Here is a 15,361-nt window from a genome sequence, read left to right as displayed (position 1 = left end):
ACACATTCCACATACCACACATATATACACTACACACACAGAGACACACACCACACACATATACACACAACACATACACCACACACACAACATACAACACACTCATACACATACACACAGCACACACACATACACACAACACACACAGCACACATACACATACACACAACACACACACACACACACACACACACACACACACACCCCTCATGGAGCAGAGGTCCCTCAGCAGTCAGACATGGATTGGGAGGAGTTCTGGATGGGGAGGAGTTCAAGGATCCTCCTCATGGATAAAGTATTTGCTACAGATATTTTGGGAGTTTTCCCCTTCTGCTATCTGTCCACTAGGAGCCCGAATCAGTGGGCACACAGGCAGCTGCAGTTAAACAATGACATTATATCATAAAACGTCATGAATCTCTCAAAAGGACCTGGAGGGAGTTGGGTGGGAAGGTTTATAGGGAGTGGGGTGAGATGAACGGCAAAAGAAAGTGTAAAGAGAATCCACTACGTGTGTGTGTGTGTGTGTGTGTGTGTGTGTGTGTGTGTGTGTGTGTACTTTATAAAGTTGTCAGAGAACAACCTTAACTCAAGGAAAGGGTGGATAGAGGGTAAAAACACAGATTGAAATGACACATGACCTCAGCAGAGGGCAGCATGTCAGTCGTGTCTGGCTTGCTCATGGAGGACACGTCTTTACGTTTCAGCGACAAAAGTAAAAGAAGAACCAAAACGGTAAAGAAACTTCTAGAGCCAAAATGGAATCAAACATTTGTCTACTCACACGTACATCGTCGAGACTTTCGAGAGCGAATGTTAGAAATTACTGTGTGGGATCAGCCGAGAGTACAGGACGAGGAGAGTGAATTTCTCGGAGAGGTGATGTATACAGTGTCAAGTGAACGTGTTTACTGTGGCCTTTGCCATACACTAGTGTGGGTACTTTCCTGTTGTGTTTCATTTGAGAAATACCGTTTCAGATCCTCATAGAACTGGAAACAGCACTTTTAGATGATGAGCCCCATTGGTATAAACTCCAGACACATGATGAATCTTCACTACCTCTGCCTCAGCCATCACCGTTCTTGCCCAGGCGGCATATCCATGGAGAAAGCTCCAGCAAAAAGCTACAAAGTAGGTTCAATTCAATTTAGTTAGCAGAGAGTAATTATGTTGCCTTGTTCTGCTTATAGACTGGTGCTGAAAACACATCTATTTTCAGTTGCTTTTTATGGTAGAGTAAACTAGTAGAAAAATTGTTCATCTCTATAAAAGAGACTTAGCCAAACTAAAATAATATATGTGGTATGGAAGAGTAAGAGATGAATGCTAATATTTTCCCAGTGACATCGCTTACCCATGACTTAAGTCATGGATTGGCTGACTAGTGGAATCATTTCTCTCCTTAGTAAAGGGATATATATATATATATATATATATATATATATATATATAGTTTTAATCTTTTTGGTGAGAAATATGTAATTTAAACCATGACATTATGAGTTTATTGTTATCCACTCATGGTCATTAGGACATTCCTTTGTAATAATTTTTGAGGTATCAGTAACTATATGAACCAACAGATAAAACATAGAAGCATTGCTTTGATAATCTTGATTCAAATTGGTTTGCCTTTTCATTGACTATCATATGTCAGTGTGTCCCAGTTTGATATTATCCTCAAAATTAATATTCAAAAGTATTATGGCTAATAAACATGTATTTTAATATTGGGCTTTAATGCTTTTTAAGCATTCTGAGCATGCCAAATGCTGCCATGGTTTGTGTTTGAACTTATCCTCTTCCATACAGGATGAATTGTAGGTACTTCACTGTCTGCTTTCAGAGTAGCATTTGAAATGAAGAAGGATATAAGTCAAATGAGAAAGGATATAAGTAAAATTCTATTCCATCAATGTCCTTCAGTGTAATTGTATATGGAAAGAAATTCTGTTAAAAAACTAATAATTTTTTGAAACAAACGTGTTTCTGGTAAAGCCAGACCCATGATTACTATAAATTATTCTTGTTCAACTATGTCCTTTGCATGTTGTAAACTGAGTAGACACACAGAGGTATCTGTCTGCCTTACTGTTGTGCAGGATCTCAGCGAATCAGTGATAGTGACATCTCAGATTATGAGGTTGATGATGGTATTGGCGTAGTGCCTCCAGGTGCGTGGTGAAAGGCATGGCTCCACCCACTGTCTCTGCTTGTTTCCGCTGCCCACCTCCAGGCTCCTTCTGGACACTAAGCTGGAGGTCCTTAGTGCAGAAACATCAGCGTTATGTTATTCCATGGTGACTTGTGGCTTAAATTGTTAATGTCTAAAATGGACCTGCATCTCCGAGTTCACGCCCCTCATTACTTGTTACAGTCGGGTTCTCCCTTAGAAGTATGCCTAAGTTAGGTTAAAAAACACCACTATTCACAGTGCTCTGAGCATTAGTGAGAACGTGGATCTTGTTTTGAAAGGATACTCTTAATCTTATTACATCCAATTCCATTCTCCTGTGTTTTATATTGTATCTCTATGATTTTCCTCCCCCCACCCCCATTTCTCAAAATACCATAGCCTTCCATGGAATATACTGAGAAAGGTGCATGGCAGGGTTTACAATTGCATGTGGCATGGCTGTAGCTTTCAGTGCTTCTGTGATGTGCTCACTAGCTATACCTACTGTGTGTATGTGTCTTAAAGTAAGACAGTGCCCTCAAAAGAGTCACTATTTCTCTGGCGTACATGTCTTGTCTATGTATAAGTTGGCAACATTTTGTGACATTTGAACGTTTGGGTTTACATTTTTTCATGAGTTGTCGGAGGAGTACATAAGATCAAGAAACATTTGTCAAGAGCCATTCCAGAATCGATAAATGTGACTAATTAAGGGAGTCACTAGAGCAGTATTGCCATATGAGCCCTTCCTTTCTGTAATGCCTTCATTGCAGAGGATGCTCTTATTTTAAGGAGATTGGTTTTATTATAATTTATAGTATCAGCTTTATGAGAGAGTTCAGACATTTTGGAAGGAGGAACTTCATTTAAAATAAGATGAAAAATACAGAGGATCTTTTTAATATCACATATTTGTTATCTGTCACTCAAAGAAAGTACTTATGTATAAAAGTCTAAATATTATTAAATCAAACAGTGATGTGGGCTAGCTTAGATTATGAACAAGAATTCTGTATAGTGATGGATAACATTTTCTATTTGCTGTTTTTATTTTTAAAGACCATGCTAGTTACACACATTTAACAGAATCTCACATAGAACATAAAATTACCAAATTTAATGAAATTGAATGGCTAAAAATGATTATAAATGTAAATCTTTCATCATTCAAATCAAAAGGAATGAGAGTATTGCTGCTAAGAAAGTAATCAACTAATTATTGGGATTTGTCAGCCTTAATGTTACTACTGTGGGTGTTTCTCATGTTGTGTTCAACCTTTTCCTTTTTTTAAAAATGAGGTATTGGAGGATGAACGAATGACCAACTAAAACAACTGATTTTAAGTGGTGAGCTTCTCTTCCTCTAAGTAGTCAGATGGCTTACAGACCCACTGCTCATGAGAGTATTGCTTGGACATCACTTACAAAACTCTGAATTATAAACATACCTTTATTTTCTGTTAAATATACTAGTTGTTCTAGTGCTTGATGAATGATATATTATCTTTATTATACAAAAAACAATGCTTACATGCTGCCGTAGTTATTAAATACACCAGTGATGAGAAAGTATGAGATTTGGTTGTTGTAGAATGTTCTGTATTCCTGTGGTTACATGAACCAGTTCATTTTAACTGCTTAAGAAGAATGAAACCCATAGGCAAATTGCTGTTTTGGAGCATCTCAGTAAGTTCCAGAAATGAGACTAAAATCTCTCATTTATAACTGAACAAATTTTTAAAATTTAGATGAAAGTTAAAGAAATGACCTTCCAACTCACGACTTAAAGAAGCCTGCATGCTGTTAATAATGATTAAAATCTGGAAAATCAAATAATCAAAAAATATAAACAGAGTAACAGGTAAATATTAGTATATATATTTAATAATTATAGAATGAATAAAACTATAATATAATTTAACTAAAATAAAGCTAAATGATAGTGATATAGGTAATTATTAATTTAAATGCATATAGACATATGATTACTTAATATTAAATTTTGTCTGTCACAGCACACAGTAGTGACTCTGACTCACTAAAATTGTGTACATTACCATCAGTATACTCTCTATATAAAGTCACAAGTTGTTTATGACTCCTAAGAGTAATTTACTAAAAGCACTTAGGATCTATAATACTTTAGGATAATAGTTATTTTTCATGAAATCCTTTCTTAAGAAATACACAAGTATTTAAGTATATAATACAAATATTTAAGCTACATAATACAAATAGCTCAGTAAAATTATGTGTTCTTTTAAAACACATCACTATTTGTTTTTATAATAATTATAAAGATCCAATTTACATACCTTGACCATCACTGAAATTTTGAGATCGTCATACTCTTAATTACATATTGATGTCCCATTATTTTACACAATTGATGCCATTTAAAGTTTAAATGAGTTAAGCACTGGGTTCAGTTATTAATACAATTGTCCCCTTTTAAAATGTGAAGTATATTCAATACATCTTAACTCATTAATAATTTTTTATTGACCAAAAAAAAAAAAAAAAAAAAAAAAAAAGACTTTCTCCACTCAGAATGAGTGTAATCATTATTATTTGACAAAGGACTGTAAATGAAAATATACATTTTTAAGTTATACCATTAAGGTTATATTGTTATTTTAGGGTCATTTCAGGCTGTTCAAGGAGGTGAGCTCTTTTCGTCTGAATACTATCCAATTGTTCTCCCTGAACGATAGCCTTTATGCTTTAAATGTACTGACGGATAGTACAGTCATGTCAACCCAGCTGATGGCTCATAATCAGCTTGCTTTTGCAAGTTGGTGTTTGATGGCATAGATTTAAAGTCAGAAAGAAATATAAAAAAACAAAAACAAATAAGAAAAAAAAAAAAAAAAAAACAGAACACGACATGATTTCAGTCTCCCAGCTGAGAAGTGTCTCCATGATCTGTGTAAGTTTCAGGCGGTTGGAAATGGAAGTTCCATTTCCCTAACCACACCATGTTGTCTGTTTTTCTTGCACTGATGAAAATTAATGAGCACCATAAGAAGCATTAAAACACCACTTTAAAATGTGCACACTTATTATGGATTTCAGATGAGGTTTTTATCTAAATATAATCAGAAAGGTCACACACATATTTTTGTGCCAAGGCCATTAAGCTGGTGTTTCTGTGCAGTTGGCTTAACCATGTTCATTTAATAATGTTTCCTGGACCCACCAGAGGGATGGTTTCAGATAGTCTGTATAGATTTGAGGATTTCACAGTGTTAGTTTCTCTGCTTCATTATCACCATGGTTTCCATTCACACATGACTTACCCCTGAAGTTCATATTTACTGCTTGCAAAAGTCACAAATCAGTCTCTGTAATAGTAGGAATTAGCTACTATCCTTTTTTCATTAAAATGAATGCGGGATATGGTCATTTTCAATTAAAATGACCAGAATACTTTTGCAAGGACTACGTTTGTACTACAACTAAATGGTTTCTCCTTTAGAAGAAAAATTGAGGAATTGAGTAATGACTAAGTCAGTAAAGTGTGCAGCAGAAGTCCAGGCAGTTATGGTGGCATGTGCTTGTGAACCTAACTCTGGGGACGTAGAGACAGGCAGATCGTTGGAGTTCACTGGCCAGGTAGCCCAGCAGAATAGATGACCTCCAGAATCCATGAGAGACCATTTTTCCATATGTGGAACAGGATTAGAGGAAGATCTGAAATGATGAAATCTGGCCTCTATATGCCACACATACTCATGCATAGAGAAGTGCAAGCACATGCGCATGCACACCGCATGTAAACAGCACACAAATAATACCAAACAATTCAAATTAATTAAATGAGAAGAAACATCAGATTTTGAAACATTGACTTGGGTATTAACTATAATTCTCTCGCTGCTTGGTTGATGTTGCTGAAAAGCCACTAACTCATCCATTCTTGATATTGAAATTGTGCCCCAACTCATCCTAATGTCTGAGACGTAGACCATCATGTCAGTGTTTGCTATCTCCATGGTAGCTTTGAGTCTAACTGTAATGTGTTTTGATGCATGTTTTACCTTACACTTTCTGTCTATATACGTCAAGCTTCGGGAGATAAAGCTATACAGATTGCATGGCACCTAACATTAGCAGGTCGATGGCTGCTTTGATATAATTTCATCATTTCTGTGGTCTGCTCCTGTGGTAAAAAGCACTAACAACTTTTATCTGTATGCTCTTGTCAGTGGGCTATAGAGCTAGTGCTAGAGAGAGTAAAGCATCCACGTTAACAGTGCCAGAGCAGCAGAGAACTACACATCACCGCTCACGTTCCGTGTCTCCTCATCGCGGCGATGATCAGGGAAGGCCTCGTTCACGTTTACCAAATGTGCCGTTACAGAGGTAGGTCTGGAACAGGCTTAATGCTCTTGACAGTACTTTCTTCTCTTATACCACAGTGTATTTTATGGTATATCAATAGCTGCAATGAAATGATGGTTAGAAGCCATTTGCCATTAGTTAGCAGAACCCTTGCTTTTCCTACAGGGCTTCCAAAAGCTCTGCCTGAGGGGGCAGGGGCGGGGCCAGGGCAGGGAGGGGGTCTGGAGAAGCAAAAACTAAATAATAACAATTTCCTGAAACGGGAATATATTTTGAAGAGATTTAGTATTATTTCTTTGAAGCAGTTTAAATGCTGAAAGATATCCCTCTTCCTCCCCTCTGTGTGTCTCTCCTCTCCCTCTCCCCCCCCCTCTCTCTCTGTGTGTGTGTGTGTGTGTGTGTGTGTGTGTGTGTGTGTGTGCTACTTCATCTGAATTCAAACATACTTTTGGAGCTGTAATTATGTTGATGAAAATCATATTTTTTTTACATAGCTACAAAACAACGTCATAAAAATGAAACAGGCAAAAATGAGAATATGTTCTCTTATTTCATTGGATTGGGTGTAATATCAACACCTTTACTCCAGGCCATCTGTTAGCCAGTTACAGTCTGTCTGCTTTCTTTTACTCTTGTTGATTGATTGGGGAAAACAACATGCTTTGTCAAATGAAGTTTTGTGGCACATTTTAGGAGCTTAGATGAAATCCATCCAACACGAAGGTCACGTTCTCCAACCCGACACCATGATGCCTCCCGAAGCCCGGCCGATCACAGATCCAGACATGTGGAAAGTCAGTATTCATCAGAGCCAGACAGGTACTTTTCCCAAGTAGAATCTCAGTTCTATAGTACTCCTTTGTTCTGATTTAATATATACAAATATTGCAATGTGATACATGGATGAGTTAAATTATACCCTCACTGGAAACAACTTCTCTTCAACAGTTTTCATTCCTTACACACTTGCAACTCTCAAAGACACTCAGTCAAGACTATAGCAATATTTGTATTTTTCAGGCATGGTTACCTTGTTATGAACCTTCATTGACTTAGATTTTGAACTGAGATGTAGAAGAAAGGCTACATGAGCAATTTTTAAATAATTTTCTCCATAGGTAACATATTTAGAATGTTTATCTTGTTATTAAAAAATACATTGTTTATATCATTAAAATGCTTTTGGTAATGGTCTTCTGAAAGGTCATTTCTACTGCAGACTGTGAAAACTTCAATGATGTTTTTGTTCTATATCACTTTTTTTTTTAAATCTAGTGTCTTCTCATGGATGTCTGTGAAATGCAAAGTATGCTGATAGATCATTTTATGGATGGGTCAATTATTAGCTCTGCGTTTATCGATGGACAATATTTTGTAGAAGTTGTTAATAGGAATCTATATAATAAACACATATTTCTTCATGCCCACAGACACTCTTGTCAAAGTCGCCACAGTGATGTACTAGATCGTCCTAAGCATAGTTCAGGGACTGAGTTAATGCTGATTGGAGTGTTCTCTCCGGACCTTTTGAAGTGGGGGAAAGAAAGTTCAGGGAGTGTAGAGAGAGGAAGGTGGTATTGAATGGCAGATGTAATAAACTCAAGGACACAGCCCACGCTGAGCATCTTCAGTTTCAATGGAAAGTGCTGCCATTGCCTTCTTGTGTGAATCCCATTGGTACTGGGGACAGACTTGGTCAAAGAAATCGTAGTCCATACAGCCCAGTTGAATGATTGAGTGAGCCCTGTATAGCCAAAGTTCATCTGAGCCCTGATAAATATAGGTAGGTTGTAGAGAGCAAAGAGCTACAGTGGCCAAAGCAATCAATATAATTAAAATAATTCAGTCATTGAAAAATCCTAGTTAAGAAAAACCCAATGTGATATTCTCAGTGGCTGCTAGTTACAAAGAAATGATCATGTCATTAAATTTCTAAAAAAGAAATAAAATCGTTGGGTTTCCATTTTAATATCTGAAAGGTCAAACTAGTGCATTTTAATTATTGAAATGACTGTAATTACAAATATGTTCCCATACCTTTCGCAGGGAATGGTTGTTTTTCGTTCCTTTTTGTATTTTATGAAATGGTTTTGCATCACTAAGTAGTAAGTCAGCAACAGTTAGGACTTCAACTGTAATGTTTGTACTCTCTTGTTTGAATTTTTAAATGCTGTCACGTTTCTTTTTTGTTTAACCTCTCAAGCAAACATGCTAGTGCAGACAATCTGGTTTCTCCCCCTTTCATGTTCTCATTGGCACACCATTGGCACAACCCATGTCATCTATTGCCTCCTCATGATCTATCCGTTTCACTCACCACCCATCCTGTCTGTGCAGTGAGCTTCTCATGCTGCCCAGAGCAAAACGAGGACGAAGTGCAGAATGCCTACACATGACCAGGTAAATACAGGGATTTGGTTCTGGTGACTGTGTGTAATGACTCGCTTTCCATTCTGCTACTCTTCCTACTCTTTGGTCTCTCCCTTGGTAGTATTACATGTAGAATTCCCCAACCATTAAACAAAGTTACATTACTTCATATGGAGGTGATGCAAGGTTTTCGGAAACATTGTAATGTTTCCGATGCAAAGCAGACCATTTTGACATCAGTATATTCAAAATCCCAAAGTCTGGGTGAGTCTCTTTGGAAGCTGAGGAACTATTTTACACAGTTGAGATTGCAAATGCCCACTGTGAGCTCACCCTACCCACATGTGGACTCAAAGACCTGTCTAGTCACAAAGTTTCTGATCTGCTGTGCATGGCAGGTTTGCTGTTCTCATGATCATGGTCATGTTGCTTTAGCCTTTTAAATGTTTTCTTTTGCACCCTGTGATCATTATATTCTGTTGTGCTGTCTGTTTTTATTAAAATGTTTCCAGTTCATTTTTCATGGTTTAGCTTCAGGTTCTTTAAACCCCTGGCCTCTAGCTGTTCAGATAACCTGCAAAACCAACTTTCCCATGAAGATGTACAGCAATGAAATACCACCTAGAGTTGGGAGAATGAGGACAGCATACACCTTGCTTAAAGCATGATGCTGTATGTTAGACTTGTAACTTGGATTTCAAATCTGGTGAAAATCACTCTTTAGTGGTTACTTGTAGATTGTAGCAAGCTAATAATTACTGTTATTTGAAGTCAACATTATGTCAAGAAGTAATAAATGAGTGGAAGGAGCAAAAAAATGCTTGCAAGTATAAAATGATAATTTTTAAAAGCTAAAGGAATTAAGTTCAAATGTCACACCTGAAATGCAGAGCAAGCTCAGAATTCACTGTTTCCCTGTGGAACATGTGGTTCTGATCAAATACATAATCAAGACAGGGTTAGCAAAATTTACTTAAAATTTAGACGTCTAAAATTATCCAGCTACTAGTTAATTATTGAGCTTGTTTTTTAGGGCCACATGAAAATAACAAGGAAATGTTAATTCTACCTATCAACTAATGACAAAATTAAATATATATATATAAATATTTTTAAATTACCGTATTTTATTATGCTAAACTATCCAGGCCTATTAGCTGCTTATCCAAGCAAACTTTTCATAGTAACAGTGATTGGTTTACACGTTCTGAGAGTTCTCTCCTATTTTTGTTTATGTTAATGCAACTATATATAGAAAAAGTATGCATACGTGCCCTATCTATTTCAAGATGTATCTAATGTGTACCTGAGATGCATACCAGTAGTCTAAATAAAAGAAGCATCTCTATTTTCTTTATATTGTATCAGGACTTGCAAAAATATATGTTTCTAGCTGCATCATTTTATATCATACTTAACCAAACTGTTCCACTAATAAGACCAAACTCCGTATATCTTATTGTTTAATAGATTGAATCAGCATACTCATTTTGTAGGTCTTTAGGGAGTCATCTTCACTTGTATGAAAATTGATAAATGTAAACCTGAGGCTGATCAAGTCCATTGACAACCTTCACAGATGTAGGAAAGCCAGGATTCCCAGCCAAATGCACAGATGCACAGCCAGTGTCATAGCTGACTTCTCTACCCACTTCTTGTTATTTTTGTAATGGTAGTGTTGGTCCTAGTAAAATTGCTGACTTTGTTTTTTTTTAATTACTACTACATTGTAATACCTATTTTTTTATTCCAGAATTTTCAAAACCTTTCCTTTCCTCTGCCCTTTAACACTCACTACTAAATGTCCAAGAGCAGAAAAACCATGAGTTCAAATATATGTACATGTATCTTCTGTATTCATACACATGTATTTATAAAAGTATTTAATCAATATTTGGGTACAGATATGCCCACATGTAATCCCCTATTTGTACAGATATATAACACAGTATAGTTTCATATGAATTTTAGAAATATATTAACGCTATACATTTTATGGCCAAATTCTTAAGTGGTGCTTTCAAAATAAAACTTACTACATTGACTGTAGTATTATTTCACAGATTTAACAGTTGATTATCTGAACTATTGCACTAATAATAATTTGTAACTTAAGTAGAAATTGAAAACTGCAAATTAAAACCCTTATTATGCATGTTTTTTGATTAACGTATTAAAAAAATCTCACATTGACAAATTCCTGGCAAATTATTTATCATGAATTTCATCCTTCATGGAAAATTTCTCAGGTGGTGTAGTAGACATGAAACGCTGTACCTGCCTCAGCAGTACCTTGATGCTCGATAAATGTTATCCATTCAAACCTCACAGCACCCTGTGTAATTGATGCTATTTCTCCTATGTCGACATAAACATAGGTTTAGAGTTTTGACCTGAATTTTCAGATTTCAATCAGTATCTTGTAGAGCCAAGATATTTGCACAGTAGATTTATGCTGTTTTCTATTTTGTTTCTGATTTTGCATAGATCCCTATAAGAATATTCCTAGGGGTGGGGGAGGAATCTTTTGAAGCAATTTCTTTGGAAATTTTTATAGAAATCTGCCATTAAAAGTCATTGCCCATACTAGGGGACAAAAAGAGAAGAGAGTTTTATGAAGGATGAATACTATATTTCTGTGTTATTTTTTTCTTCATCTATGACTGGAAGATATTATAAACCATTGTTAAATTAAGGACTCAAAGGATTTTCTTTCTTGTGAGCATTAGTGTAAACCCAATTATGCTGGGAGATTGTTAAATACTTCGTGTCTGGGATATGTGCATCTCTGCTGGCTTATCATGTTTTATGCCATGAAATGGATGATGCATTTTTGTAACTAGCAATGAAGAGAAAAGAACATTATTAGATTATATATTTAAAAAACCTAGATTAATTAACTAGATTTTTCCTGCCCTTTATAGAAAGGTCTAGCTACATGATATGTCTTGTACAAACTCAGCAAATTTGAGTCTTGTTTCTGCCCTTTAATTCTAATGATTTCCCTTCTTTGATGTTTCTTTTTGTCTTGTTTTAACTCCAAAATTACACGAATCTAATGGATTTTTAGTTTTAAATCTGAGTTTGTTCTGTCTCCCATAGGAAGCTTAACCAAGGATTAATATTAGTATTAATACTTCTCTAACAACTGGTTTATACTTCCTTGAATCTCTCAGATGTTTCCCCAAGTAAGCTGATTAAATTATAATTTTGAGTAACATGGAATAACCTGACCATACATTAATTCTGATTCTGCATTGAGATAATAATTATGACACATCTGAAAACACACGTGAGGATCCTTTTAGTTAGCTTTGAGAAGGGCTCCCAGTTTTTTCTTTTAATGTTTTAGAGAACTTTATTTCATATCTATTTTTCTGTTTTCCTGCATGTTTGTGTTGCCCTTTCCAGAGATCTTGTTAGGTACTCTAAAACATTACCACCCAAGATGCCTTTATTACAGAACAACTATCAATGGAGCATCAGGTAAGAGCCACAGCAGTGAGCTCTGCTTGGATTCAGCCCCAGCCCCATCCACTAAAAAGGAAAGTTATATTCTTCTATGTCATTTATCTTACACGTTGAATTAATGTCCAGTAATCTGTGCCTCATTAACCCTATCTAAAACTGATTTAATTGTAAACATACATTCTGGAATAATTGTCTCAGTGGCTTACTATTCAGAAATCAGAATCCTGCTCATTATTATCTCCTTGTTTTACATGTTGATTTTAATTTTAGGGATTAATTTCATTTCGTTTTATTTGTGTGACTTTATTTTGTGGAGCACAGTCCTGCCTGCACACATTAAGACCAGATGAGTGACTACACAGGACATTCCCCTTCAGCATGCTTGTCATAACTCAAGAATGCTGAGAATTTCGGATGAGTTATCTATTAGGTCAGAGCATCAGGAAGTGGTACCGCCCACTTTCCCTGTCTAGTGCTGCGAACCAGAAGAGTGGAGCTGTACAGTGATTTCTCCTATGATGTCCTTCATTTTGTTTTGGCGTGGCATCTGTAATGAAGTTTTAGGCATTTTGTTTTTAATGCTTCCTGTATCCAGTTTCTTTTCTTTTGTTTTGTTTTCATAAGTAGGTGTGACTTAGTGTCATATTTTAGACCGAGATTCTTTCTTTTAAAAAATTATGCAACACAATTTAAGCATAATATTTGTTTAATTTCTAAACAAACATTTACACCGTTATTCTGTGGCTCTCTCACACCCTTATGAACTGAATCACGATGATTCGACATTTTGTGTAACAAGAACATTATTTTATGCTTTCCTCTCTAACGTGGTCTTTCTTTCTTTCCTTTGTCTTTCTCTTCTACCACTGGATGTAATGCACTAGTGAACTGCAGCCCTCTCTTGACAGGGCTAGGAGTGCTAGTACCAACTGCTTGAGACCAGATACTAGTTTGCATTCACCAGAACGAGAAAGGTATAAAATAAAGACTTTCTGAATTTCTTATCATTTGTACAGTGACCTTTTCTTTTCTTTTTCATTTTGTTTTTGTTTTATGTGAGTCTTGCAGATTTATCCACTCACGCCTGCTTTCTTGCTGTCCAGCTTTTTGTTTCCTTTAGTACACATCTGTTAGGGATATGTGTATGTGGATATGTGTGAAGCACACATATGCATACTTCTGTGAATGTTGTTGCAAATGGTGTGATGTAACTTATAACCGCTCCCAGCTGCTGCTTCTTTTTCTGTTGTTGTTCAGTTTTCTTGATTCTGTGACTCAAGGAGCCTTCAGTATGCTGATAAGATCACAAATTATTGAGGCATTTCATGGGGAGAGGTTGATTCCCTATTAGTTGTACCGATAAAAAAGATTTATGGATCTCACAATAATCTTCCATAAACTCAAAATTAAAATTCTGTTGAAAGAATCTTTTCACTTTTTAAATTACCCTATTCGTTATGTAAATTATGTTACATTATATTTTTTTTAAAAAATTTTTTTAAGACTTTCCAAAAAATAAATACCTAGAACATGTATATACATAGATAACTTTTGTTAAAACTGCATATAATTAATTAATAAGTATTAATTTTGATGTAGATACAGTCAGCAATAGTGTATCATATTTTCTTCTAATTGGATTAAAATGAAAAGATTGTTTCCTTATTATAGAACTTTCTGTTCTTATAAACTTAGTTGTAACTGACAGTGTTGGTTATGATTGCTGTCTTTCTAAAGTTAGATGTCATTCAAAGGAAATTTATAAACTACTTCTGCAAACACTGAAGAAAAATATTTGGGTGTACTAATGTAACCCTTTTCAAAACGTGTTTAAGGTAGTATTCTTTATAGCCTATAGGGTGTTTATTTCTTGGAATTAAACAGTGGATCTTCAGAAGATTATTCTATAAACCTTTTTAAAATTATAGATCAGTGTAAAATTTACTATTGGAAAAACAGAATTTCTTATATTGTACAGCTTCTATTAGTTTAGCACGTTAAGTGAAAACAAATGTATATTATGCTGAAACCGGGACTGAAATAATCTCATGGTTTCATTTTGTCATATAGCATCCTATTCCCCAAATAACTAGAAAGATAAATAAACTTTAACATTTTTCATATTACTATATTTTGTTTGTGATATATATTAAAACAAGGGTAGAATTATCAGGGCTGAAAATTTCTGACTGTAACAATATCCTGAAATTTTTAAATATTTAAATGAGCACTCCCTGATAAAAGTACAGTTGGAGCCATGTGTGTGGTTTTAACTTTCTCAGTAGCCATGCTAGAAAGCCAAGCAAACTTCAACTTAGCATGAGATATCATAATGACATGTCAGTAACAGTTGGGAACGGGATGGCTTCCACTCCCCTTTGCATGGTAAGCCATAAGATTTTATTTATAACATACTGTAATTTGAATTTTCACATTCTTCTGGCTGCTTTATCGAACAGCACAAGTCTCACATATATGCCACTGTAACACTGAAGCCACAGTGTTCATAAGCTTGTGTATCTATTATTTTAAATCTCTCAAAACATACCATTAAAGTAGGCCAATCTATATACAAGAAGGCTAATCATATACAACTTACATGCCAGCAGGCAAATATATATATATATATATATATATATATATATATATATATATATATATATATACTTCAATATGTTGAATAGAAAGAAAAGATTCATTAAACCTGGGGAAAGCATAGTATCATCAGTGGTTCTCAACTTAAGGAGGTCATTTCATTGCTAAGAAAGTAACATTATTTTTTTCTTTTGCCAAGGAATCATACAATCTAAAAGTTGTAGGTTCCTGTAGTTTCAAAGACATGATCCCTTTATATAGTCCATGAGACATTTTGAAACAGTTGCATCCTGTAAAGTTGTAGAAACTCTTGCTTTCTCTGTCTCTGTCTCTGTCTCTGTCTCTGTCTCTGTCTCTGTCTCTGTCTCTGTCTCTCTCTCTCTCTCTCTCTCTCTCTCTCTC

The 15,361-nt window shown here is 35.4% G+C and overlaps 1 protein-coding gene across 27 annotated transcripts in view; it reads left to right on the top strand.

The window, feature by feature from the left end:
- The window catches only part of Rims1 (regulating synaptic membrane exocytosis 1), a 480,520-nt gene that overhangs the window by 330,020 nt on the left and 135,139 nt on the right, over positions 1-15,361 (top strand). For 19 of the 27 annotated variants that reach the window (XM_029538282.1, XM_029538281.1, XM_029538280.1 and 16 more), the window contains 7 exons: positions 708-879; positions 981-1,134; positions 2,106-2,177; positions 6,388-6,544; positions 7,217-7,342; positions 8,861-8,923; positions 13,249-13,338. In XM_029538282.1, coding sequence (XP_029394142.1) covers positions 708-879; positions 981-1,134; positions 2,106-2,177; positions 6,388-6,544; positions 7,217-7,342; positions 8,861-8,923; positions 13,249-13,338 — 834 coding nt within the window. The remainder of the gene's footprint in view (positions 1-707; positions 880-980; positions 1,135-2,105; positions 2,178-6,387; positions 6,545-7,216; positions 7,343-8,860; positions 8,924-13,248; positions 13,339-15,361) is intronic. The other 8 variants (XM_029538285.1, XM_029538283.1, XM_029538267.1 and 5 more) reach the window with 1 other exon arrangement.

Source organism: Mus pahari, chromosome 5, assembly GCF_900095145.1.
Source record: "Mus pahari chromosome 5, PAHARI_EIJ_v1.1, whole genome shotgun sequence".
Taxonomy (NCBI): Eukaryota; Metazoa; Chordata; class Mammalia; order Rodentia; family Muridae; genus Mus; species Mus pahari.
This window is presented reverse-complemented; position numbering and strand designations above follow the sequence as displayed.